The 27,839-nt window shown below is 38.8% G+C and overlaps 1 protein-coding gene across 4 annotated transcripts; it reads right to left on the reverse strand.

Annotated features, from left to right (window-relative positions):
• Positions 1 to 34: 34 nt before the first annotated feature.
• On the reverse strand, positions 35 to 27,807 carry LOC121314469 (ralA-binding protein 1-like). 4 transcript variants are annotated; one of them, XM_041247775.1, is made up of 10 exons: positions 27,709 to 27,807; positions 14,353 to 14,673; positions 12,793 to 13,266; positions 12,057 to 12,406; positions 7,534 to 7,695; positions 6,798 to 6,929; positions 6,335 to 6,445; positions 5,765 to 5,886; positions 5,467 to 5,593; positions 35 to 1,310 (listed from the first exon to the last, which is right to left on the reverse strand). In XM_041247775.1, the coding sequence occupies exons 2-10, from the start codon at positions 14,594 to 14,596 to the stop codon at positions 1,044 to 1,046; spliced, it is 1,989 nt and encodes a 662-aa protein (XP_041103709.1). In that variant the 5' UTR covers positions 14,597 to 14,673; positions 27,709 to 27,807; the 3' UTR covers positions 35 to 1,043. The 4 variants fall into 4 exon arrangements, with proteins under 4 accessions (XP_041103709.1, XP_041103710.1, XP_041103712.1 ...); XM_041247776.1 differs by having other exon boundaries at positions 14,353 to 14,685; positions 27,709 to 27,795; XM_041247778.1 differs by lacking the exon at positions 27,709 to 27,807 and adding an exon at positions 26,877 to 26,957.
• Positions 27,808 to 27,839: the final 32 nt, after the last annotated feature.

The raw sequence follows: 27,839 nt of genomic DNA on the forward strand, positions 1-27,839 counted from the left end.
TCCATCCACACTCTCGATTTACAGAGAAACAACATCAGTAAAATGGATGTTTATTATTATTTCAGAATGATTCATCAAGGTTCATTAAGAACTACAAAACACCCCATAGTGAAAAGCCCAAAGATTTCAACATAAGTAGAGGTAAGAGTTAGTGACTCATTTTAAATAAGCTTTTGAAATTATATAAATACTGACAGTAATATCAAAACTAAGCATTTCACATTTTTCTTGCAATGTTTTGAGTTAGACAAACACCTGGTGAGCTCATTGTTACATATTTAGTTCTGATAAAATGGGATAGCTTTTGGGATAAAAATGATGTGAACTCAATCTCAAACACCACATTAATACCTAATCTAAAACAGACCCTTCCTTTGCAACACAACATAGGGAATTGGGTAAGGCAAGGCAAGGCCTGAAAAAACAATGTCCCCCAAACAATAAATACAATTAGTATTTCACATGGCGTGGAATTGATTTTGCCAGTTGAAAATTATTCAGTTCTCCATAAAATTGGTGTAAAATTTAACTAGAGACAAATAATCATATGGAAATTTATGTTCCAGCTGAAAAGACATTTATGGGAACAGATCTTCGTAATACAAGGCTTGGCCACATTCTAATCAAACCTTTTTTTTTTTTACATTAATTAAACCAGTGACAGACATCAGGCAAAAATCCAGTGTAAAGAAGAAGGAATTATGGACCTATGACCTGTCACTCAGCACACTTGACAAATTAAAACAACAATTTGATTTGCACACCTCTAATATTAACCTAGACAAGGGAAATGCTGTATGATAAGCACTTAAGTAAATATATTGAATCACATACAGTTCAAAGTTTACATGCATCTCACAGTCATACATCACCTTAACTTATCATCACAACAGTAGTCTGCAGTACAGAGTGGAGTCCCACGGCATAACCACAAAGTCTAAAAGAATGCACCCTTAACTTTTGTACGCAGGACAAGATCACATGCACCTGACATTACAGTGCACTTGCTCCAAGCCATTCTGCTGTTTCTCCCAATTGGCTCGTCAGATGGGAGTTTCTCTGCGGTCCTTGCTGGGAGATGGTTTAAGAGGCTCCTTGCCAGCCTTGGTCTCAGTCCCAATGGGGTCCTTCTGTAGCTGGACACTGGTGAAGCTGGCAGTGCGCTTCCCTAGCTCCTCCCCCCCGTTCTCCTGGCCTTGCTGCTGCTCCTGCTTCACTTTCTCGGTCTGCAACAGTCGCAACTGCACCCGCAGCTCAATGATCGCCTCTCGCTCCTCGTGGATCGCCTGGTTGAGGTGGGTGTTTTTAATCTGCAAGGCGAAAAAATATATAAATCAATAAATAAAATGCATCCCCACCACCACCCTTTCTTTTTGGTCTCTAGTTTAAAAGCTTTCTCACTGAAGCCCAAGAGTGCAGCACTTGTTTCCACACAATACCTTTTATTTAGAAAGATGTTTTTATGTTTTTACATAAACAGATTCGAAAAATACAGCAAAATCAGAGGATCCGAGTTAGGCTGCATTCACATTGGGTCCGTTTCAAACAGACTCAGTCTGGTTCGTTTCGTTTGAAACAATGTATCAATTTGCTTGCTGTTCTCACGTATCTGCGAGCAAAGCGACAGAGTTTGTTTGGATGCAAGCTAAATTCCATTTTTTTTTTTTTCAGGACTGAGTTTGTGTTCACAATGCAGTTTGCAAGTGCACTTGGTTCTTTTATACGGTGCGTGAACCAGATGTTTACAATATCCTGCAAGGCATATTGAAAAATGGCAGCTATTGATGTATTGCTACGGTTTTTAATGCAGCATGTTTTAGATTCTTACATATTGCTATGGAAGAAAGAGGAGGAATGGAGGAAGCACTTCGCTAACTGAATAATACATCTGTTGAAAGACGTGCAGTAGTAGAATAGTGCAGTAGGTCCCTATTCATTTACGAAACACTGCACTGTTCTACTGTAGGCATTCAATTGAGAAAAGACTGGATATTTTACTATTTTTGTGAGTTTTGTCGTTAATCGGCTTGGATTTCGGTGTCTGAACAGATTTATATCAGAGCTTTAGTTTCTCACACTGTCCATGTTATTAGGGTTACCAGATTTGCAGAGTGAAAAACTGGGATGTTTTGGGGGGTTTTTTGTCTTCAATTCACTGGTGCCGTACCAAGTCAACTTAAAATAACAGTATATAATAATAGTTTAAAAATTAAACATCAGCTGTATTTATTGCAGATCATAACAACTCATTATTTTCTTTATGTTGCCATCTAGTCAACATATGTCAAACATACAAAAATACAGATTTAAAAGTATTAAAACAGTGCTGCTTGCATCAATTAAAAAAGCAAACAAATAATAAACACAGCACCATCAGCAAACAAAACATCTTAGTGTTGCATACGGTGCAGTACAATTGTATACATTTCCAGCTGTACAAATATATTCATTTTGTTTTGTTAATCAGAATCATAACCATACACATACACTGCCTTCCAAAAGAATTGAAACCCTTCCTATGGTGTCCCATTTTGTGAAATTACAAAATGATGCATACATATTTTTTTAAACTTAATATTTTATTCAAAACTTGAATGCTCAATCTGAAGACTTCTAAGGGTAAGATAAGTTACAGTAAATGTCAGCAAAAACTGAAGAGAAAAAAACTGAAATATGCTGATTGCATAAGTATTCAGGCCCGTCAGCTCAATATTTGGTGGAAGCACCTTTGGCAGCAATTACAGCTGCAAGTCTTTACCAACTTTGCACACCGTCTTGGTGCAATTTCTGTCAATTCTTCTTGGCAGATTTGCTCGAGTTGCCTGGGGATCGCTTAAGGACAGCAGTTTTCAAGTCTTTCCACAGATTCTCATAGGATTCAAGTCAAGACTTTGACTGGGCCACTCAAGGACATTCACTTTCTCATTCTTAAGCCACTCCAGTGTAGCTCTGGCCTTTTGTTTTCGATCATTGTCCTGCTGAAAGGTGAATTTTCACCCCAGTTTTAAGTCTTTAGCAGACTGAAACAGGTTTTCCTCTAGTATTTGCCTGTACTTTGCTCCAACCATTTTTCCTTTAATCCTAACAAGCTTTCCAGTCCCTACTGAGGAGAAGCATCCCCATAGCATGATGCTGCCACCACCATGCTTGACTGTAGGGATGGTGTTGACTCGGAGATGTGCAGATGTTCCAATTTGGTCTAGTCTGACCACAACACCTTTGCCATTTTTGCATGATCAGTCAGGTGCTTTGTTGCAAACTGCATGCACGCTTTGAGACGGCTTATTTTTAGTAATGGCTTCCTTCTTCCCACCCTGCCATACAGGCTACTTTTGTGAAGTGTTCTGGATATTGTTGACTGATGGCCATTTTCTCCAGCCATTGAACTCTGTAGCTCTTTTCAAAAGAGTGTCGTTGGCCTCACAGTGGCATCCCTCACCAGTTCCTCCTTGCCCAGCTGCTCAGTTTGGAGGGACGGCCTGATCTTGGCAGTGTCTGGGTGGTACAATGCACCTTCCATTTCTTGATGATTGAGTAGACTGTGCTCACAGGGATATTCAGAGACTTCGAGATGTTTTTGGACCCTTCTCCTGATCTTTTCAATGACTTTATCCCTGACTTGTTTTGAAAGCTCCTTGGTTTTCATGGTTGAGTCTTTGCTTGAAATTCACTACCTGACAAAGGAACTTCACAGAGACAGGTGTTTTAATTCTGAAATCATGAGAACCACTAACATTACACAAAGACAGAGGCCATTCAACTAAATGTGTCACTCGTTAAGGTCATTTTGTGCACCTGGATTAATTTAGGTTTGCCGCAGCAAAGGGCTTGAATACTTAGTCAATCATAACTTTTCCATTTTTTATTTCATATTAATTATCTATTTATTTCTTCTACTTTTCAGCATTGCGATTGCCATGCATTTTGGCAATTCAATAACGGGCTGTAGCAGGGGGAGATCTGTGCTGACTCTGCTGGCGTGTTCACAGGGCTGCAGGAAGAGGGCAGCAGTCATCCAACAACCGCCTGTGAGTCATGGCAGTGACATGGGGAGGTGGGAAAGTGGGTGTGTGGACTTTCCCCCTCTCTGAATGGCTGAGAGGCGAGTCTTGGGAGATTGTTGGCCCTACAAAATAATGCTCCGCTGTTTCCTCAGGTCTGCCCACTTAGACGCGCCGAGAGTGCGGAAGCTCTGATTCAGGAACGGGAATCAGCCGGGAGAAAAAGAAAGAGTTTCACAGCGAGACAGTGGAGAGCGGGGAACCCTTGGGCAGACCCCGGCGTATTGTAAAAGAGCAGGCTAGTTAGCCGGCAGTGTAGGATGGTGATCCGGGTCGTGCGGGTAGCGGCGACTGGGATATAGCTGTCAAGTGCAGCACCTTTTTTTCTTTGTAGTTTTGTTACTGTTTTATTTTCCATGTTTCTTTGTGCCTTCTGTTTTGAATTATTGTTTCGAAGCACCTGCAAGGGCGCCAGTATTGTGTACCATCGCTTGGTATTCCCGTGGCTCTGTTTACCATCACTGGTAAGCAGACCACGAACCCACAGCACCATCTGCGGGCGAAAAGAAAAAAGGGCATCCCGAAATAAAACTGGGCACCTGTGCGGTGTTGCCAAATCCACCTGTCTGTCTCCTGTGTTAGTGAATTACCCACCACCCTTCCACACGGGCCATTTTGTTTTTTGTCTGACTGTCCCATTTTATCCAGTCTCAAAGTCACCTGCATTATTACAGCATTGCAGTTACAATCACTGACAGACTTAATAAGTTTACTCAACTTTCTAACCAATAGCTGTTTGCCACGGATCCCTGGGGCGGGTTCAGTCTGAATGTTGACAAATCAATGGCTCAGGAGGAGGGTGGGAATAAGTAAATTCATAGAAACTGACAGCTATTGTGTTAACAGTAAAGCAGCATAGCCACGTTCACAAGCATCTGGGTCAAGAGGAGGTCAGTACAGAGTATGAAAGCTCGCATTTAACATTAAAAATGACTAAGGGTATTGAGAGTAACCAATTAAAACTTTTAATTAAAAAAGTGGTTTTGTGTTTCTACCTAGCAACATTACCTGAATGCGTAGATCCTGAAAAAAGAATCGGGTTGTTGACAGTTAAGTTTGTGTGAGTCATAACCGTAGCTGTAGTAATCCCACTGTGTCACTGGTGCAGTACACACACCAGCGCATACATCACACTGGAGTATTCGTCACTACCCCCTTTTAAGAGCCTGGCAAAAATGCCTAGAAAATTGACTTATACAACATTTGTAGGATTCAAACTTGCGATTTCTTGTTGTATGACTCACCCTGCATGCCGCGCGGCAGTGCTTTTATCAGGTGAACCATTCGGGGACAAGAACAATATTTAAGAATCACTGAGAGAGGGGACAAGGCTTGAACTTCTCACTGACTGATCTCCAGAAGGGTTCCCCACTCAGACACTGAAACCGAGCACACACATGCTCACCTCCAGCTCCTGGTTCTGTTTCTGCAGGTCCTCCAGAATGAGCTGCAGCTCCTCCTCGTCCTCGCTCTCACTCTCGCTGTCTGAGGAGTACTCCTCTGTCTCGCTGCGCCCATGCTGCTGCTGACGGCTTTATAATAAAAAATAAAGAGTCTAAAAAAGTGCTGGAAATGAAACATGAATATCTTGTGTGTTTAGCGTTGGTTTAAAGTTGGTAACAGGTTGGTAACTTCACTTCTTCATTTAAAAAAAAATCAACAGAAGTATACTGTAAATACATCAAAATAGATCAACACCCCACCTTTGAATTTCAGCGATTTCAGCTCGGAGACGCTCAATTTCTTCATTCTCAGAAGCGATTTGTCTCCTCAGGAACTGCTCCATGGACACCAGCTCTTCTTGCTCTGTGAGGATCTCATTCTCCTGGATAAATAAACACATATTTAGGTTAATAAACTCTTAAGGACCCATAATGGAAGAAAGATGTTGCATCTGAGGTAATTACACAATATCAATTAAGCTTTGCAGTCACCATGTTTTATTATGTTACTTAAGAGAAATGTCCTGGTAATGGCATTGAGTGAAGTCACCAGGTTTAAAAGTAAGTACGTGCCCCTGAATGACCTTGAGGTAACCCAAACGTTTAATATATCCCAGAATCTGGAGGCCAATATCTTTGATTTGGTACCACCAGCATATCATAAAAATGAACTCCTTTCAAGCTGAATATTTAATGAAGGATGTTCCAAAGAGGTATTTATTTCAACTCAGGAAGCAATTGTTATCCAGGATGTTTCCAATAACACCTTAAATCTGGTAAACGGCTACATTGCAGCACATTGTAATAACTGTATGTAAGGCATATATATACTTGGGACAACAGGATATTGAGGACCTCCTCTTCATTTTCATTCATTTCTTCCTTGGAAACATCTTCCTTGGAAAGGCTTGCAATCTCTTGGGCAATCTTAGTTTCACATTCCTAAATTTAAGATTGATGTATTGAAAAATTTGAATAAAACAAATTAAATAAAAAAAACAAAAAACAAAACACAAACAGAAAATCATAACATTGTATGGAGACAGCAAACAGTTACTGTAGTGTGTATCATGTAACAAATAAATGAATAAACCATTCCTAAAAATTAATATCCAATATTCTATTTGGGGCATCTTTGTCTGTGAAAGGCGCTACTTAAATCCAAGATGATTGTTGTTATTCTGAAAATCACATACTTTGAACAACATTCATTTGACTAAAGAAAGCAGTATGGGGCAAAAGGGAAGGGATTTGAACACGACGGGTTCCATGCTTGCTGTCTGTTGATACTTGCCTGTCTTTTAGCCTCTCTCAACTTCCGTTTTAGTGCTGTCAGTATACGCTGGACCTCCCACAGCCTCTCCTCCTTCGATAAGTCTTTAATTCCTGCCTGCAGGTCTCGATGTAGGCAGTTCAGAAGAAACTCCTTCAAGAGGACAAGTATAGAATGAAGAGCCAGCAACCAAAACTTATGAGAGGTTAATTCCAGGTAACAGCAGCACAATAGTGGTAGGGCTGCAACGATGTACAACTTTTGACTCCAAGTTCTTGTAACTTAAGTCATCCTCCAGGTCTGGCCTGGTTAAGTCTAAGTCATAAAGCCTTCCAGATATAAACTAGCCTGCCTCGAACTTAAGACCTCTAGGAATGCATTATTTGAGTAATAACGTCCAACGCAGCTGTCATTATCTGCTTACCGCAAGGTCAACTATCTACAAGTAACAACTGCTGCAGAAGATATTAATGCTATTCTCAAACATTTTTAAATGGTTATATTTTGTTATTTGTTTGGTTATATTTTGGTCTGGATTGCTTAGGCAACTTGAAGTTTAAACCACTGTTTAAATCAAGCTTAAAATTGCATTACCCTTCAAGGGGATCTACCGGTGGGATAATGACCTCTATTCAGAACCAGGTGGCCTGAGACGATATAATAATTATTCACTGTACAAACTTGGACCATCAAAATCAAACTACACTACAGCAGCATGCTGTTGAGTTAGCCCTGCCCTTTCTTGCCTTTGACCTACCTGCCTGCGTATCTCCTCCTTGACACTCTCCTGTGTCTCTGGCAGGGCAGGCATGGTGGCCATGTTGGACCAACGAAGGGGTTTCACTGCCGGCTTCAGCTTCACATCCCCAAACAGCTCCTTGATGTGGGTAAAGAACACATATAGCACCCGGTTGCTGATCTGCAGGGGAAGACATAGAACAGCCCACTTAGCAGAAACACAAGACAAGTAATCTCTCTGTGCAACTTGTGATTACTCTTTTTTTGTTTACTCTCTCGTGTGACTCTTTCGGCTCATTCCAATCCAGGACCTGGTCTTTAATTACATAATTGAACACCTGGGATCAATTAAATAGGTTCAACAATTTAACAAGGTCCTGGACTGGAATGGATTAAAAGAGCCATAAGTCAGTGCTGCTGTTCCAAGACATTTCAGACAGAAGTAGCAGAAAAGAATTATGAAACTTTAATAAACACAGCAGCATTTAATGCAAAGCAGATCATTTAATGTTATCAGGTGGTATTTAAAGAGTAAGTAATGGGGTTTCGAAAAATATAGCATTATATGTCCCTGTAATTTTTCTTTTCATTGTTAACATCCTGACAACTTTTTACACTTATAACTTTAAAGTCTGTTTTAAAGCTCTTTTCAAAATGGACGCTCTTGTACACTGGGGTTTGAGGTGCATAAAGTGTGGAACACGACCTCCGGGGGCGGGGGGCTAGGGGGGTGGGGGGGGGGGGGGGGGGGGGGGGGGTGGGGGGGGGGGGGGGGGGGGGGGGCAGTTCTGTAAAACTTCATTTTTACACATTTTTTTTTTATTGGATAGAAAATTTTAAATAAATACATAACAGCGAATTAGTCCAATTTCTTACTGTTTTAAATGTACAGTTAAATCACACTAGGACTGGCGAGTGTCAGTGAAACTGCTGTGAATAGAGCCGAAATGGGGCACCAAGAATATAAAAAAAAAAAAAAAAGCACTAATAATTGAACCGTTTTTTTTCCCCCTGATTTAACATAAATGTGCATTTTTTCCTACATCTAACCAAACAAAAGTCCAGCTTTAGCTAAATACATAAATATTAACAAACACATTCTTCATGCAGAGATTGGCTCTCTGAGTATAAGGGCAGCTCCGCAGCATACAATGCCAAATCAAACGCTGCAGTGGACGGGGGCTCATTTGCATGTTCACTTCAGATTTTTATTTATTTATTTATTTATTTATTTATTTATTTTATATATTATATTTATTTTGTGAAAACACATTTTTTCAGATTTAATTGCTGAATGATGATGTTTTTCAGCTTTATCTGTTAGGTAAATGCTGAATCGTCAAGTGTAAATAAATAAATAAACAAATCTTTATAGACCCTTAGCGGTCCATTTATTCAGCGCCTGACAGGCGCATCAGGTCCAATTTATTTTCGCACGTGCTGTTTATTTTACATGCGCGGTTTAATCCCCCCACCCCGAGTAAAATAGTTTGAAAGGCACTGATTCGCAAAAGTACACTCAGTACTGCATCTCCAGCCCCACTCCTTGTTCGCTGTATTTTTCACATACCTCTTTATAGACATGCATACCGATAAATCCTCTCCTGATCACTCGTTTTATCACCAAACTCCTCAATAATGTGATCCAAATAATTATTTTATCACTATATCATCTCAAAAAGCTCTGCAAATGTCTGTGATATTCTTTGAGCGCTGGATGTGGAAGCAGCTATCTCCTTTGTTTATGTCCGTGTTATCTCTGTGGTGCATGGGGCAATCAGATACGCCCTTTTTTTTAAATTGTATTTTTTGGCTTCATTCGGCTCCCATGGGTCTCACTTGGCCATTGAAAGGTTTTCTTTGCTTTTTCTGGAGAAAAAATGACTAGAGACCTGTGCTTGACGTCTTTTCGATGATGTCAGACCCTGTTTGGAAAGGGAAAATTGCAGGGCTCGCAAAATTTTGGTAATGGTACTGCCCTTCAGGCAGTCCATTGTAGACATTTGGTTGTCCAAAAAAAAAGGGGTTGTACTGTGTTCTACAATGAATAGGATATACCCAGAATACTGGGTACAGCATGCCACAAATTGGGTACTGTTCTTGTAATTCTACATTTATTCACACTCATTGCTATTATATTATTATTATTATTATTATTATTATTATTATTATTATTATTATTATTATTATTAGTGCTAGTAGTGACAAATACTGTAACAATAAAGAAAATCAAAGAATAAAACAGTACTAATATTATAAATAATTTAGCTAATGCATTTATCCAAGGTGACGTCCTTAACTTACTCCAGCAGCTTGTATTGTTCGTTCTGGATTATCCTTTCACTATATCGAACAAAAAACATTGGACCCAAACAGGGTTGTTATAGCGAGGGCGTACTGTATTAAATATTTCACTTATATGCTTAATATACGACACTTGGATATTTCAATTTATAATGCGTACACATTTGTTATTTCATTTTTGTTATTTTTCACCTCCCACAGTGTTCAACATTTAACAGAGGGTATAAAGAAGTTTGGATCAGAATCCAATATCATCCCTTACACAAGTAATATACTGCAAGTATACTTGTGCCAGAACTGTCTAGTTTTAGTATGCCATTGGTACCATTATACTATTCTATTCTGACACAGTATACTTGCAGTATACAACTTTGTATATTCTTTTTGTAAATAATGCAACGTAGTTCTCAAATACTGGACATCTTACTTCTCTTTTGGGTACCTGCATTGTCTCTTGCTAGATATGCACCTCCAAATACTGACAAATACTTTTAGAAAACCAGGAGCAACTTCTGCTCTGGATCAAAAAAGTTATAATGCTCTGTGGCTGCCCGCCTATGTGAATAACTATCAAAAAACTAGTAGAAACTAACTAAAACACAAGTCTGGGAAAAACAAATGGAAATCTGGAAAAAGTATGTTTTTTGATGCTGAAAGTGTGTAAACCCTGAAATACTGTACCTATATTGAGTACAGTGTACTTTATAGAAATCACAGTCCATAGGTCAATTATGGGCAACTAGACATTTTTTTTGGACAACCAAATGTCTACAATGGACTCCCGAGGGGCAAGTACCATTACCAAAATTTTGCGAGCCCTGATATGTTATAAGCGAGTCAGTTTTAATCAGAGTAATTCCCCATTAAGCCCATGTTGTTTGGCAGGGATATGCCTCCTCAATGCGTTATAACGGATGCTGTTAGAACATCATTCTGTTTACAAGTGGAGTGCACCTGTAACACCAAAAAAGAATAATGCAATAATACTTGGTGATGTCTAGACAGGAGTTATTTTATAGGCAAAATGTTATGGAATAGTATTTCTAACAGATTTTAAGCTTTGCTAAACCTGTTTAAACTGTAAAAGAAAAAGCACAGTGGCATCTTCATAATATGCAGGGAGCTGCTAGTTTCAAAATAATTATGTGCTGAACTTTTGTCTATGCTGGACATTTGTTTATATTGTAAAATCGCTAATAATTTCATTAAAACCTAGACACATTGTTATAACAAAGAAATAAAGTTAAACCTGAACATTAAAAACACTAGACTGGAACAATTATAAATTAGACAAATGTATTGCATAGGGCAGGGGTGTCAAAGCAGGAGTTTCAAACTCCTGCTCTATACAATACAATGCATCTTATTTAATTAAATGGTCTAACTAGTTGATAAATTGGACAAATTTAACACTTCACTCCAGGTCTCAAAATGTTTTATAGGTAGTGTACCTTGAATCAGATGCATTTTTAAAATCGTCAGCTGTAAATATTAAATATGTGCATTTGAACAAATAATTAGACAAATTATATTAATTGAGAGTTTAAGCTGGAATGTAAACCGTAAGACCCTGCGTGGAGTTTGACACCCTTGGTTCTACTTTCAAACCCTGCCATTCAGTATAGAGAGATTTCCAATTTTACATCTATGAGCAACAGGAAATGTGTCAATGGTTTTGAAATTAGGTTTACACCGCTTGCATTAGAAAACATGATTCATTTTTCAGGAATTATTCACATGATGCCAGGTCTGCAGGACAACGAGAACAGCATGTACAGACTTGCACAACATTCACAGAACTGTAAGCTCAGGAACAGGAGTGCAAATAGGAAAATATTTCCCTGGTTCTTCACAAGGAGACTCAATATTTTCTGCAGTAAATGTTCCCTCCTCTCAAACCAGGGTGTAGTTAATACTCTTAAGCTTTTGAAGTAGTCACAAACTGTTACCCATGTTGTGTTTGCAATTACTCTGTAAACCCACAAACTATTCGTGATTTTCTTCAAATGATGTATGATGTAGAAGACACCCATTGCACAGCAGTTTGATCCATTCCAGATTTTACCATAGGCTTGATTAACAATTGTGTATTGCTAATAAGATCAGGTGACTAAATAAGACTAAATAAGTCCATAGAAAAATGGAATGTCTTGCACTGTTCTACTATGGGGGTGCTATACACAGCCCTAAGGGATGCGCATGATTATAATCCTTCCCGTAGCTAAATGGCTTGTTCACCTGGATAGTGGGGCTCAGGACAATGGAGATGTTTTGGATGTTCATCTTGGTGTCGGCCTCCTTGGCAATGACATGGTCCATGTGGACCAAGAGCCATGCCAGCATCAGGTGGTTGCAGGTAGGCATGTCGGCAAGCCACCGCTGGAACTCCTGCACCTTTTCAGCATCAGAAGGGCAACTGCAGGCCTCCTCAAAGTGGACTGTCAAGTCCCGGCCCAGCAGATTCTCCGGCAACTCTCGCAGGTACTGCTTCAGCAGGCTGGCCACCGCGTGGGGGTCATAATCATCAAGACAAGGGGACTCCTCCCGGTCATAGGCAGCTTTCAGCTCGTCCACCTTCGACTTCATTCCTGCAGCACAAGAAAGGGGGCCAAATCAAGAGTTAATTACCTGGCAAATTAAATGATCATAAATCATAAAGTAACAGAATGAAATAAAATCAAATATACATCAGACCAGGTTAAAAAAAAAAAAAAAAAAAAAAAAAAATGACTTAAAAGTAATGAGTAAATTTAAGCACGCACAATCACATGTTGAATAATTTGTGCCAGGGAGTGCCCATACCAAGTTTGATCTCAAAATACAGCTAACAATGTGACTGTGACATATATACAAACCTATACGCCCCTTTGATGTACCCCAGAGGCTCAGTCAGATGGGACATCAAATTTTAATAAATAAAACAAATAATAAAAAAGGGAGGGTAGAGAAAATCTAAGAATCTAAGGACGAATACCTGATACTCGATAGATGCCTTCGCACTTCATGCCACAGTTCTCAATATAGTCAATGCACTCTCGGAAGATGGCAGGCAGACGGACCCCGTCGTACATGATTGTCCGATCAACAGCCTCTGCCAGGGGGATTCCAAAGATTGGCCGCAGGCAGGGGGCTTCCTGAAGGACTGCCTCCGGTTCAGCACCGGGCTTCTTCTTCTTCTTCTTCTCTTTCCACTGCTTGACCACGTCAGCGGGAGTTAGGTCTTTAGATTTCTTCTCCTTGTGTTTTTCCTCTTTGTGCTTCTCTTCCTTGTGCTTCTCCTCTTTGTGCTTCTCCTCTTTAGGCTTCTCCTTCACCTTGAAGTCTTTCTCCTTCTTCTTGGAGAAGCTAGGCTTCTTGAACACATGGATCCCCTTGGAACGCTTCACCTTGGAGGGGCTTTCCGCTTCATCTCCCGAGCTGTCTTCCTGGAAAGCTGCGTAGCCCTCAGCTGTTAGGAAAACATACGGAGTGAAAAACACACTGAATTATCTGTCTCTCACTCACAACAGATAAAAGCAGGTCAGGCTTTGATTAAACCATTATACCCACTGAAACCTGCTTCTATTTTTTAAACTGCCTTTCAATACAGAGATGAATGTCTATGTTTTAAACAGAACTTTAGCTAACTGCTTTTATACCCAGCACAGAACTTTATAAAAGTATAAAATAAATAACATTACAACTGTATTTTGTTTTTGTTGCACCAATATCATATCAGAATTATGACATCACAAAGGACTCTTACTGATGTCATACAGCTACCAAGAGAAAAACCAAACACTTCTCAGGGCAATGCACCAAATCAGATTAAGGAGAGACTATGGTAATAAATTATGACAGCAATATCAATAATTGAAAATAGATAAATAATCCAGTTTAAACAAGTTTTTTATCAATTGTTGCTAAATGTAATTAGCCATTAAGTAGAGGCAAAAACAAAAGGTTTTTTTAGAATGGCTTTTGATACACTCCAGTTCCTCCTTCTCTGGGAAAATGCTAGTGGTTCCTGGGGAATGATTACGAAGTTAATGGGATAACGTTCATGGGATAAAAGAAAATAATTTTCTTGGGAGTGTTGTGGAAAGAATTTAACTCCAATATGGTGAATAACAACTGCAACCTTTTGACACCAGTATCCAGAAGCCCCCCTCAATTTAAGACTACCCCCTAGTGGAACCGGAGGACAAATATAATTTAAATCTTGCATGTTTTAATTCCTGGGCTGAGGCAAGACATGGATCATCTGGTATTGTAACGACATGCTGAGCCAAGGATAGGGGCTTGCACTGTAGTTGTTAATATCCAAATTTGATTCGTACATATATTACATTTGGATATTTTCTATAAAATTAGTTTTATTTCCATTATTGCTGTGTATCTGCCATTGCTTTAATTTTGACTCTTTTTTTTCAGAGATTGAAAGCATACAGAACCACCCATCTGACAACACTGCATTACACACAGACTTTCACATACACCAGACCTCCAAATTGGACCCCATTATAATTTATTTTCCTTGCTGCCTGCTACTTACTCCTCTTCTCCTTCTTCTTGAACTTGCCCTTCTTCTTGCTGTGGTCCTTCTCCTCGTCAGAGGCCACGTCTGCAGGCTCGTGCAGCCCATCGTGGGATGGGGAGGGCTGGCCGGTTCGGTACAGCCCTGGGAACTTGATGGGGCTGATCTCCTCGGAGCTGGGGGTGCGGGCCATTCCCCCGGGGTGCTCCACCCGGCGGTGCTCACTGGGGCTGCTGGCAGGGGGCAGGAAGCACTCGGTCATGGTGACAGTGGTGGTGACACCGGCACCCTGCTCTCCTCTGTGTCCGTGCCTCAGTCTGCGTTACCTCTCCATTTCACCTGCAACACAAACTAGAACGTTTCACTCTATTTTAAATCATGCATCAACTACATTTGTGAAAAATAATAATTGAAATGCACAATTACTATTCTTTTTCTCCTTCACCACAGCAATTCCCCACACAGCTCAGGGACCCGAGGCTCAGTGGGCATCCTCCAATCCCACGAGCCAAATCGGCGTCTTTTTACACCCAGGAACTCAAGAGCGGATGTCCACAGGCTACCGGCCTCTGGAGGACAAAGACCAGCCCAGCAAATCTTGCCCCCCAAGCTCACTTGGCCTGTAGGGGTCACTGCACAGCAGCAAGGAGAAACAGTCTAAGGGAGAACCAAAGCCAGTGTGGTGCCACCCCGGGAGTGCCCAGCAAAGACTGTCTGTCTTGCACAACTAAAATTCGAACTTGCGATCTCTGGTTGTATGACTTACCCTGCATGCCGCACGGCAGTGCTTTTACCAGGCGAGCCATTCAGGGACCCCCCATTCTCAGGATCTTTAAAATCAATAATGGACACTACTCTTAGTTTCTCAAAACAAATACTTCTAAATAAAATAATATCTCTTCATTACATTATTATCAGTAATAATGAAAAAAGCATTACTGATATAAATGTAATTCATGCACTGCTATTTAGAGGTATGTGATAAATACAGCGAACAAGGGGTGGGGCTGGAGATTCAGTACTGAGTGTTCTGTTGATATGCAGAGCTTTTTAAACCTGTTTTACTGTGAAAAAAAAAAACTTTTAAACAGCGCATGTGAAAATAGATTGGACCCGATGCGTCTGACAGGTGCTGAATAAATGGACCGCTAAGGGTTAATTGCTATCTGACACGCTTATTTTCAATTTTACTAAAATTTAAAAAAAAAAAAACTTTTCTTTCATATGCATAACACAAAAATTCTCCTGTCATGACACTGCACTCTGCTTGGTTATCGTATTATTGTTAATAAAACTATGAATAATCCTCTCCTTACACCGAAAACCTAACCTTAAGGTCGGTACCCTACACTGCAGTCATTACACATCTGAAGTAGTTCATGTTTGGCAGCGAGTAAGCATTTTTGTTACTTTAAAAAAAAAAAAAAAAAAAAAGTGACCAGATGTGCTGACTTCCTCAGTTGTCCTCACAGGAACATTTCATGGCACCTTTGTCAGCACTGCAATTAAGACACAATTGGGACGAATTTAAAAGGCTAACTTGGCTGGTGGATCTACAAGATAAAATTTAAAATTAAAAAAACAGACAAGGTCCAGCAAGTCAAAACAAAATATTAATTATTGAACAAATAATACAAAAGATTTGAGTTTAGAATGGCACCAAGACAACCTAATAAATGACTCTACTAGTTTTGTACTCTCAAATAAATGTGAATGCAATAGTAAAATGAGGAGTAAGAAGCACATCAATACTGTGGTGCTTTGTAAACTGTGTGTTTGAATAAAAAATAAACAAAAGTAGTATTCTTTAAAGAAAAAAAAAAAACCATTAAATAACTTTCTCCTGCCCTTATTAAACGCTATTTAAAACATAGATCCTGTCCCATTCCTATCCCAAAACAAAAACAAATCCTGAATAACATTTCAATTAAAAGAGCATTTAATATGGGCAGCGATGAAGGTTTTTTTTAATATAGATTTTTTTTTCCTTTCTGTTTCGCTGTCGATCAACAAATTCATAAAAAAAAAAAAAAAAAAACAACACACAGTAGCCTACGTTTGTTAATAGTGTACCCAAGACAGGGAGGGGAGTATTAAACAAATCACACCAGGAATCGTAGTGTTAAGTAAAGACGGTATTGATCTTTTGCTAACACGTCACCTAAGCACGTGACCCAATGTGTGGTCGGCCATTTTGGATGGCAATATATATAGACCTACTGAGACTACTGTTACAAAAGTGTTAATAAACAAGCAATCATGTTGCCTATAAACTTGTCTTTTTTTCTTTATTAATACTGGTGAAACAACCAAGTGTGATCAACGCACATGCATGATCGACTCATCTGACACGTGCATGCCACAGTTTATGCCAGTGGTTCTCAGCTCTGGTTGTGGGGAACCCCTGTGTCTGCTGGATTTTGTCCCAGCTGTGCTCTCAATTTCAAATAAAGCCCTTAATTAAACTAATAATTGGCTTTTTTAAAGACTTTTTCAATTATTTTAAGCTCTTAAACAGGTGGAGATAGTTCAGAAAAGTATTCAATGAATTAAGTTTGTTATTCAGTGTTCCAAAAACAAATAACAGAAAAGTTTTGAAATCAGTATAACTCAATGCAAATATATTCAGGAACAAAGGAAAACAATTTAAACTGATTTTACTGTTTTGTTATATTTTCTAACTTTTATACAAGGGACCCGATCTTAAGTCTGTGTGATGGAGTCAGGCTTGTAAGAGTACAGTAACTCCAGCCAGTGATGCAACTCAATTGGTGCATGCAGGTTCCCGCTCACACATTCATTAATATGGAACCCAGACCAGGTTTTATGAGGAGCAGGAGCGCATTTATTTATTTATTTATTTATTTTCCCTTATACTGCAAGTATACTTTGGTCAAAATAGTACAACATATTGTACATCACTGAGAACGTGGACAGGCTCCTAAAACGAACAGATGACGACCCAGTAGTAGTAGTCCACATCGGTACAAACAACATTGGAAGAGACGAGACCAAAAGCCCTACAAAACAAATTCAGAGCACTAGGAAGGAAATTAAAAGACAAGGCCAAAACTGTGGTATTTTCTGGGATACTGCCGGGAAAAGATCCTCGAGCAGGTTCAGAAGCATTTAAACTAGAAAGGAAGTAGGGAGAAATCAACAAAAAAAGCAGAAGGGAGACCACATCAAAACAAGGACAACAACTCAGGTAAGACAACCATTAAATGTATTTATCTAAATGCTAGAAGTATCAGCAACATCATTTTAGAACTTGAAGCTACTGCATTAACAAGTAACTATGACGTGATAGGTGTTACAGAAACTTGGTTGTCTGAGAGTGATGGGGACGAATATTATATTTGTGGGTATACACTGTATAGGAAAGACAGGCAGGACAGAAGAGGTGGAGGGGTAGCAGAAAGTATTGATTAGAGGAGAAACCTCAGAATGGAGTGAGGTAACCAGTGGAGTACCACAGGGATCAGTATTAGGTCCTCTGCTATTCCTAATCTACATTAATTATTTAGATGCTGGTATAGATAGCAAACTTGTTAAATTCGCACACAACACAAAAATAGGAGGAGTGGCAAACACTGTTGCAGCGGCAAAGGTCATTCAGAATGATCTAGACAAGATTCAGAACTGGGCAGACACATGGCAAATGACATTTAATAGAGAAAAGTGTAAGGTACTGCACGCAGGAAATAAAAATGTGCATTATAAATATTATATGGGAGATACTGAAATTAAAGAAGGAATCTATGAAAAAGACCCAGGAGTTTTTGTTGACTCAGAAATGTCTTCCTCTAGACAATGTGGGGAAGCTATAAAAAAGGCCAACAAGGTGCTCGGATACATTGTGAAAAGTGTTGAATTTAAATCAAGGGAAGTAATGTTAAAACTGTACAATGCATTAGTAAGACCTCATCATGAATACTGTGTTTAGTTCTGGTCACCTCGTTACAAAAAAGACATTGTGTGCAAAAAAGAGCGACCAGAATTATTCTGGGTTTAAAAGGCATGTCATATGCAGACAGGCTAAAAGAACTGAATCTAGTCAGTCTTGAACAAAGAAGACAACGCGGCGACCTAATTCAAGCATTCAAAATTCTAAAAGGTATTGACAATGTCGACCCAAGGGACTTTTTCAACCTGAGAAAAGAAACAAGGACCAGGGGTCACAAATGGAGATTAGACAAAGGGGCATTCAGAACAGAAAATAGGAGGCAATTTTTTACACAGAGAATTGTGAGGGTCTGGAATCAACTCCCCAGTAATGTTGTTGAAGCTGACACCCTGGGATCCTTCAAGAAGCTGCTTGATGAGATTCTGGGATCAATAAGCTACTAACAACCAAACGAGCAAGATGGGCCGAATGGCCTCCTCTCGTATTTCTTATTTTCTTATGTTCTAATAGCATACTAAACCATACTACTGTGACCCAAGTATACTTTCTGTATACTTCTTTTTATAAGGGTTAAAGAGTTAAACAACTTACATACTCACTTTTTGACGTATTTACCACAGATCGCTTGATTGCAAAGTGTATAGTACTTGTACAAATAAAATTAATGCTAGAAATTATTTTAACTCAAACACGAAACACAAATTCACCTCTGGAGTATAAATTTGTAAAATCTTTCTTTCACATTCCAAATTAACATGCAGCTAGTTGGCAGTTGCCTATTCTGAACCCTTAACATGTAAACAAAACATTCAAATTACCAGATTTTCCAGTAACAAAAACATATTTTGATCATGACTATGACAAATATAATGCTGAATTGGAATGACAACATAATAAATAATAAACTATATATATTATATATATATATATATATATATATAATATATATATATATATATATATATATATATTACCCGCCACAAAGTGTTAGATACATAAACGGCTGTAAGTTGTTGGCTCCCAGCCTTTCCTATTTACGCAGAAATCCACTTTTTTTCATCTGAGGAACCTTTGGGCAATGATAAAAAGAAAGACCTGGCTTTTGGTGCATCCAACAGCACAACACGAAATAACCATCTTCAAAACTTATACAAACAAGCACTGTGTGAATATGCCGTCTAAGGCTTCTTCTCATCCAAAATGGCCAACAGATGCGGTCACCTGATCTGTGACATCACATGCAAAAGGCCAATACAGCCCATTACATTCCTAAAAGCTCTTTGGCACACCCTTCTGGAAATAAGTAAGTGCTGGTTTTAGACTTCAAGCTGCACCGCATGATTTAACTGCGGTATACTTTGCCGTGGCTCGAGGTACTGCAGATTTGTCGTGGTGCAGGTGAAGTTTTCCACGGAACCCTCTTTATAGGTATGGGGTCACAATATTGCTAAAGTGTTTTCCTTTGCTGTAGCAGACAACCTACTTGATATGTTTGAAAAAAGAGCAGTTAACACAGCCAAGGGTAATATCACACACTATTGAAAAAATTATAATTTTACATCACATTCAACACAGCCTCCTAAAGTACATACAGTACCACAAAAATATTTCGCTAAATATGCCCTCAGGAAAAGTACATCCCTCTCCTCAAATTCCTTCCCCTTCTTCATAAATGTAATTAAATACACACCCAGAATTGAGCTGGCCCGAGAGAATTTCCTTTCAAAACTGTAAACAGACTGGATTGGCAGATAGCAGCTTCTGCAGGTAGCTCAACTTGCCTGGAATGGAACTGCCTCCAAACACATTTTGTTAGTAAATTTGAAATGCTTAACTTAACTGGAATGGTGTGCCTTACCACTGTAATCCACTTGCTGAACATCTGAAAACACTGAAAAAGTTTTCTAGTCAAATCACTTTGTCATTACATTTATTCTGTTTCTCTGAGTATTTAGAGCCATGAAAAAGTATTTGCCCCATCTGATTTTCTGCATTTTTGCACATTTTTCACATTGAATTTGGTCAGATCTTTTTGTGGGTTGTAGTAGTATATAGAGGGAGTCTGAGAGAATAAATGACACCAAAGTCTGGTGCTTCTTTCATTTGTCTGGTGTGCAAGGTAATCAAAAATTCAATCTTCAGGTGTGAAAAAGTTATTGCCCCCCCCTAGTTAACGCAACCCAATTAAAGGGTTAGTTAGGGTCAGCTGTTTGAATACTTTGGTTAACAATCAGGCCTGATATGGACCAGCCCTGCCCAATATAAATCTGATTAACTTTGGCCCTTATCATCAGAGTGAAGTTGTCAGCACACAGGTTCTAGAGGCACATCATGCCACGATCAAAAGAAATTCTTGAAGACCTCTGGAAAAAGTTGTTGATGCCTATCAGTCTGGAAAGGGTTAAAAAGCCATTTCTAAGGCTCTGGGCTCCACTAAACCAGTCAGAGCCATATTGTCCAAATGGAGAAAGTTTGGGACAGTAGTGAATCTTCCCAGGAGTGGCCGTCCTGCCAAAATTTCTCCAAGAGCAAGGCGTAAAATCATCCAGGAAGTCACAAAGAACCCTAGAACAACATCAGGGATCTGCAGGCCTCTCTCGCCTCGGCTATGGTCAGTGTTCATGACTCCACCATCAGAAAGACACTAGGCAAAAACGGGATTCATGGCAGAGTAGCAAGGCGGAAACCACTGCTCACAAAGAAGAACATGAATGCTTGTCTCAAATTTGTCAAAAAGCACCTGGATAATCCTCAAGAGTTCTGGAACAATGTCCTATGGACAGATGAGTCAAAAGTGGAACTTTTTGGCCAACATGGGCCACGTTATGTCTAGCGAAAACCAAACAATGCATTCCACAGTAAGAACCTCATACCAACAGTCAAGCATGGTGATGGTAGTGTCATGATTTGGGGATGCTTTGCTGCATTAGGACCTGGAAGACTTGCCATCACTGAAGGAGCCATGAATTCTGCTGTGTATCAGAGAATTCTACAGGAGAATGTCAGGCCATCCGTCCGTGAGCTGAAGCTGAAGAGCATCTGGGTCATGCAGCAAGACAATGATCCGAAACACACAAGCAAGTCTACATCAGAATGGTTAAAGAACAAAAAATGCAATGTTTTGGAATGGCCTAGTCAAAGTCCAGACCTAAACCCCATTGAGATGTTGTGGCAGGACCTGAAACAAGCAGTTTATGCTCGAAAATCCACAAATGTCACTGAGTTGAAGCAGTTTTGCATGAAGGAGTGGGCCAGAATTCCTCCACGGCGCCATGAGAGACTGATCAATAACTACAGGAAGCGTTTGTTGCAGTTACTGCTGCTAAAGGTAGCGTAACCAGTTATTGAGTCTAACGGGGCGATTACTTTTTCATCTGGGGGATGTGGGTGTTGCATAACTTTAATAAACATTTTAAATAAGTATCACAATTGTGTGTTATTTGTTCACTCAGGGTCCCTTTTATCTAATATTAAATTTTGGTTGAAGATCTGGTAACATTTAGTTTCAAAAATATGCAAAAATGCAAAAAATTAGACAGGGGGCAAATACTTTTTCACGGAACTGTATAAATTCAACGCTATTGAGTGGTTAATAGTTGTGGATGAACAGTAGGGTTGAAAATCTGTAGTAACACCGACAGTACGCTCCATTAAGGGTATGTTTAAGACACAGAAAAATTGTGTGAAGAAACTTAAAATGACAAATCTGAATTGAAAGTGAAGTCTACAGAAAAAGAATCATGAATGACCCAATTAAACAAAATTAAAAAAATAAAATAAAAAATAATAATAATTCACTGTACACAAACTATCGCACCCTTATTGCAATGAAAAAAGTTCTACCCCTTACAGCCTCACCAAAACTATTTTCCTGTACAACTCAGAACATTCTTAAACAGTGAAAGCTTGCTAATGCGGGTTATTTTATTTTTTTTGTTACAAAACAAGCTAGTTCAAGGGATCATTTATACCATATGTGGAAATGTTTTCAGTACACTTATTCATCTACAAAATATTTGTGTTGTTTTAAAGAAACACATGAAACAGAGATGCTCTCTACAGTATGCCAAAGCTGGCATGGTTAATACAGGTTTTTAGTATAGCAAAGGAAATTAGAAAACTATCTTTCCGTGGTCATTTTAAACTAACTTGCTAGCTACTAACGGAAAAATAAGGCAAATCTGCTTTGATAGTTTCCCTACAGTTTAGGCAAACAGGTCAGCAAAAAAGAACAGCCATTTTAAAGAATGGTATGCCACTTGACTGTGTACACACAGTAATGTTATCACACAGTATTTCAATTTAATAAAGATTACTCACATGCCCGAGTCTTGTAAGCAAGTATAACACATTTACTAGTACAGTGTGTGGGCAAAGTTGGTAGGGATGGGAAGTTTAAACGTTTAAACTCTAAAGAAGTGGTAAAACGTTTAATAATATGCTAGACATATAACTGGTCACGTGACAAATGTCACCAAACGCATATTTTTTTAATGCATTAATTGTAGTAATTTATCATCAGTAGTCAGACTGCTCTACTGCCACATTAAGGACGGGCATTATAAAAAGGATGGGGTTTGGCAATTGCCTCCTGGTATCTTTTCTAATTAGTGCAACAGAACGATTGACATTTCTCTCTCAATCTGGCGCTTCATTGGTGCACTGTGTGTGTTCATGCCTGTAGTAGGCGTGGTATGGTATCAATTCCACGACGGGGTATTAACGTTAATGAAAAGCATTTGTTCTATATTTAAAATGGCATCTCTGAACAAAGGAAGCCACTTTGGAAGTATTTTGAGGGACCGGACGAGAAAACCATGGCATGTAAATAATTATGCCAAACAAAATTGCCGTACCATAAAAGCACAAGTTCAGCGTTTCAGAATTTGAAATGAAAACATTCAGAATTATTGTGGATGGAGCTACTGATGGCAATAAAAAGCAAACATCCATAACAACATTTGCTATAGATCTGTCCGAACAGGGCGTGATCATGTTATCTCCTATGCATGTGAATCGTGAATGCTGCAGTTTTTAATCGATGTAAGATTATCCCAATACTGTGCCGACCCATAAAACAATAACAGCGAGGCTGGAAAAACTTAAAAGAAAATCGTGCTGCAGCTGTTCATTCAAAACTTTCAAAAGGAAGAAAAAGTTGCAATTAGCACAGACTCGTGGACCCCATTCCCCAATCTTCCCATAGGTGGAAGGCTTTTTTCACTTGAAATTATTCTGTAAGCTTTTGGACCGAACGGTCGTTTATGTTTAGTAGTTTTTATTTGTATGTTGGAACTGCTGCACTAAAGTAAAGGACCTCTGAGACACTTCAAACAGGTAGGTCAGGCTTCTCTTTTTACGATTTAATGTAAAGTTGTGTGGATATTTGCATTTGAATACTTTAGTATTACTTGACCATATACAATTAACTGCACAAGGCGGCAAACATATTAATCATTTAATATATTACTTGACTGTGTGTTAAAATAGGACAATGTTTGAGAGGTTTATGTACACTAGTACAGTATGTAGAGGAGAGTGGCGTTTGATTTGAGTGTTTGGAAATTGTAATGCTCAAGTACTCGTCTCGAGCAACAGATCTCAAAAATCCCACCGCTGCTATCAATGACCGCAAACTTTGAAATCTCCGAGGCACACTTTTTAATATCAGTCACAGTGCCCTTTAAAATTCCAAAATATTGTGCTATTTTATCGCTGGTAATTACCTTTTCCAAAAGTGAAAGTAGTGAAAGATATGGTTTAAAAGCTGACATTGCAAAGTGTTTAAATGTTCATAAAAATTGACCAAAAGTGCATCCCTAAAAGTGCAAACCCTCATTCAGTGGCTGCTGCGCAAACAAAGTTTCCAAAGGAGCTCATTGTCTAGCTGTTGATGAAGAGGGATGCTGACAAGGGAAGAGATGAAGATAAACCTGGGCAGACAGTAGACACATCTGGACCAGGAAGAGCACACAGTCTCAATCACTCTCTGGGGGCTATTCAATTGATTTTAAAACAGTGACATACCTAAATACAGCTTTGTTGTAATCATAAAGTAAAACTGTTCCCTTACATATCTGTACACTATACTGCAAACTGTCACAACCTAGTTAGTACACACGAGGCCTCCAGGTGTCCTCCACTGTTTAGGTTATCTGGATAGACCCTTTTGGTCTGCTCTCCGTTTACTGCTACAGTGCCATCCTCAGCCAGCAGATGGCTCTGACTCGCTGCATGACTAAGCCAAATACTTTATTTACATGGATTTGTAGCTTGAACAAAATTCTAGATCTGCTTCTTTGGTTAACACACAGTATCTCAAACTGGTAGCTGGGCTGAAATATGACAAATTATAATTAGAAAATGCAACATGCATTACTTGTAAGTTTTAATAATCATACTGTATTGATGACTATTTAAGACATTAAAATGCATATTTTGTGGTACCTCATCATGATTAAACATTTAACCAATACAGCACAACAGGGCATGTGTGGCAGTGGGATATCACCACGCCTCCTCGCCGATGTGGCAATATTCCACAACATCCCAGAGTGCCATATTGAGACTATATAATGGCTATCAGGTCATTGGAAATTAACAACTAAAAAGAGGATTAAAAGAGAACTGTGGCGATGTCCTGAGATAATGCCACAGCTATGACATCACATAGCCCACTGAAACGAATAGGAGGAAATTGTATAATTTGGAAGGGAAGAAGGAGCAATATCATCTGCTAATGTGTTCCAACCTGTATAAGTATGTCACCATACTGGCACAATTTGTAACACTTAGAACTCCTCTGATTGACTGGCTCAACAATTGATTTGCTTTGAGAGGATTGGTGATGGGGGGTGCAGTGTCATTCTCCAGTCCAGGGTGTTCGAATGTGGTCTGCATTCCTAGACTGTTTAACATAACTCATCTTAGTCTTGTGCCAGATAACACCCCTAGTCTTACAAATACTGACCCACATTATTTTGAACATCCTGCTGTGTGCTACTGCATAAACACCACCATTTCAGGCTCTCTGCCCCACACCCATTATCAAACGCACAGCAGTGCAAGTTTTAGCTAAATGTTGTAAAAACATTATAGGATTGTAACAGGGTTGGTTGATTTAAACCGAATCAATTTAAAAATCGTGATATAAATACCTTGATTTTTTTTTTTTTTTAAATCATTGATTTACTACCTTTTACTACCTATTTTATATAGTTTTTCAAGGAAAAGACATGAAAAGAATGTTTTAAAAACCTTTTTATTAACACACAAACAACATTTGAAACTCTTACTGTCCATTAACTCAAATGTGTGCTGAAGTTTATATTAAGGCCTAATTTAATTTAAATTATTAAGCACTTGTAGTTCTCTTAAGTCATTTAAGTGAATTGTCTAGTTTTGTAGGTTACTCCTGTCTGCTAAGGATCTTTCTGGAACCTATTTATAAACAGAAAATAAACTCTTTGAAGTTTAGTTGTTTTAGAAATTACTTTGTAAACAAACACAATGCCTCAGGCCAGTATGACCCGAGATATTTATCCATGTAGCTTTGCATACATTAAGAAAATGTTTTCAACTGGTCTTTTATCATTTGTATTACTACTATTATTGTTATTATTTCTGAAATTGGTTGTACCTGTTTGAAGAGATGTTTGTAAAAGTGCTTATAAAAAATCTGTACTAGGCTTAGATTAGTAGAGCCTCGGTTTCTCTGCAAGTAACACCCTCTCTCTGATAATATACCAGTTATACTTCTGCACTATATTCCTATTTATTTTGTGTTATAAAGTTGACTTTATGATCTAAATACTGTATAAATATTCTGTAATACTGTATTTCACATAAAAACACACACTGTTTTACATAATAATGGAGATTAAATTAATCACACAGTTTTATATACAGCAAACTAACTGCTGCCCTTGCCAGCAATTAATGTGCTTAAAACAAAAGGAGAAGTTCAATATTTCAGATTATCGGAAGACGCTTTTCCCATCAGCAATGACTGGTACTGAAAACAACATAGATTGAATATGACTGTAAAAGCAGGGAATCAGCCTCAACCACACCTGCTACCACTGAGATATTCAACAAACAAAATTTATTACACTTAATAAATTAGTGAATAACCTTGTTTCATACACAGGGTGTCAATACTTTTGTCTGCAACTATTCATACATATGTAATAATATACAGATCATTGAAAACTTGACAGAGACTGATAAAGGATGTATCATTCTGAGTGTAAAAGATGATTCTGATGCTATACCAAGGTAAGTCTGAAAGGGGATTTTCACTCTGATGCACATTAAATTGTAGTTAACATACAATGCGTGATGCAATAATGATGTAATAACAATGGTTGTGATGAAACTCCAAAAAGCCTTTGTAGAAGGCAAAACATATTATAGTTCACATTTAGGGGATGCCACAATGATAAATAATTTGCTTTATTTATGTATTCATTTAAGATTGTATTTATTAGTAATTTAGTTTGGTATGTAACTATTCACAAACTACCATTTGCAACATCCTAAGAACGTTAAATTGACAGTATTTGGTAGCCGCTGAATCCTGGAGGAAGTGGCGCACCCTGAGAAACCGCTTGATTTTCCACCCCAACCTGTGTACCTGCAAAGGCCAATGTAGGGCTCCCAGCCAAGATCTGCAACTCAGCACTACCACGATTCCAACCGCTGATCTCCTGATCACTGACTCACTCTGCACTCCAAATGCTTGTTGTGGTATAGGCTGTTCTCTCTTTTATTGTACTATAAAGGGATGTACAATATTGACAACCAAGACTCACTCAAGTAACAAGTAAGCCAATTGGCCAATCTTCATTTTAGACAAAACACACTGCCTGACTTAGTACAATAAACCCTAACAACAACAACGACTACTACGACTATATGGACAGAAAAATACAACTTTTACAAGAAAACAAATATAGGATAGACCATGAACGTTCATAGAGTACTGTTATTCCCTGAAAGAGGACAGCCGAATGTACAAGTTATTCGATGCTAGATCTCTCAGTGCTTGTAATAAATACCAAACTTCGCAAAACATTTCAGTCAGAATGACACTGACAGATACAGTAATGGGGTTTAAAACCTTATCCCAAGACGAACAGAGGCAGACAGCGTCTAACTAGCAATGTCACTTTCTTAATATTCCTGACAAATTAGAACCCAGTTAAACGTACAACAAATTTTACTAGTTTTTGCATTTACATGTATATAACGTTTACGAGCGAGCTGAACATTCAGAGGCCCAAATAAGCCTAGAGCTGGATTTGCCTGCTAGTCCTCTCTTGACTGTCACGAGAGCGATAATAATTTTAAATTGCCCTCTTCCATTTCAAGCATTAACGTTGCTTGAGCAATTAAACAAAACGTAAAAGCCATGCAAACTGTATCAACTTATATGCAAAGCATAACAAACAATTTACACAACTAACCTGTTTCAGAGAATATCAATATGCAACTTCCTGCTGTGCTGTTTACGTACGGAGTAAACCAACTGAGCAGCCGTGATGCAGTCCCCAAGTATCTTGGAAATTGTAGTCCTGTTAATCAGTAAATGGCTATG

The sequence above is a fragment of the Polyodon spathula genome, chromosome 4 (genome assembly GCF_017654505.1).
Source record: "Polyodon spathula isolate WHYD16114869_AA chromosome 4, ASM1765450v1, whole genome shotgun sequence".
NCBI classification, from domain to species: domain Eukaryota; kingdom Metazoa; phylum Chordata; class Actinopteri; order Acipenseriformes; family Polyodontidae; genus Polyodon; species Polyodon spathula.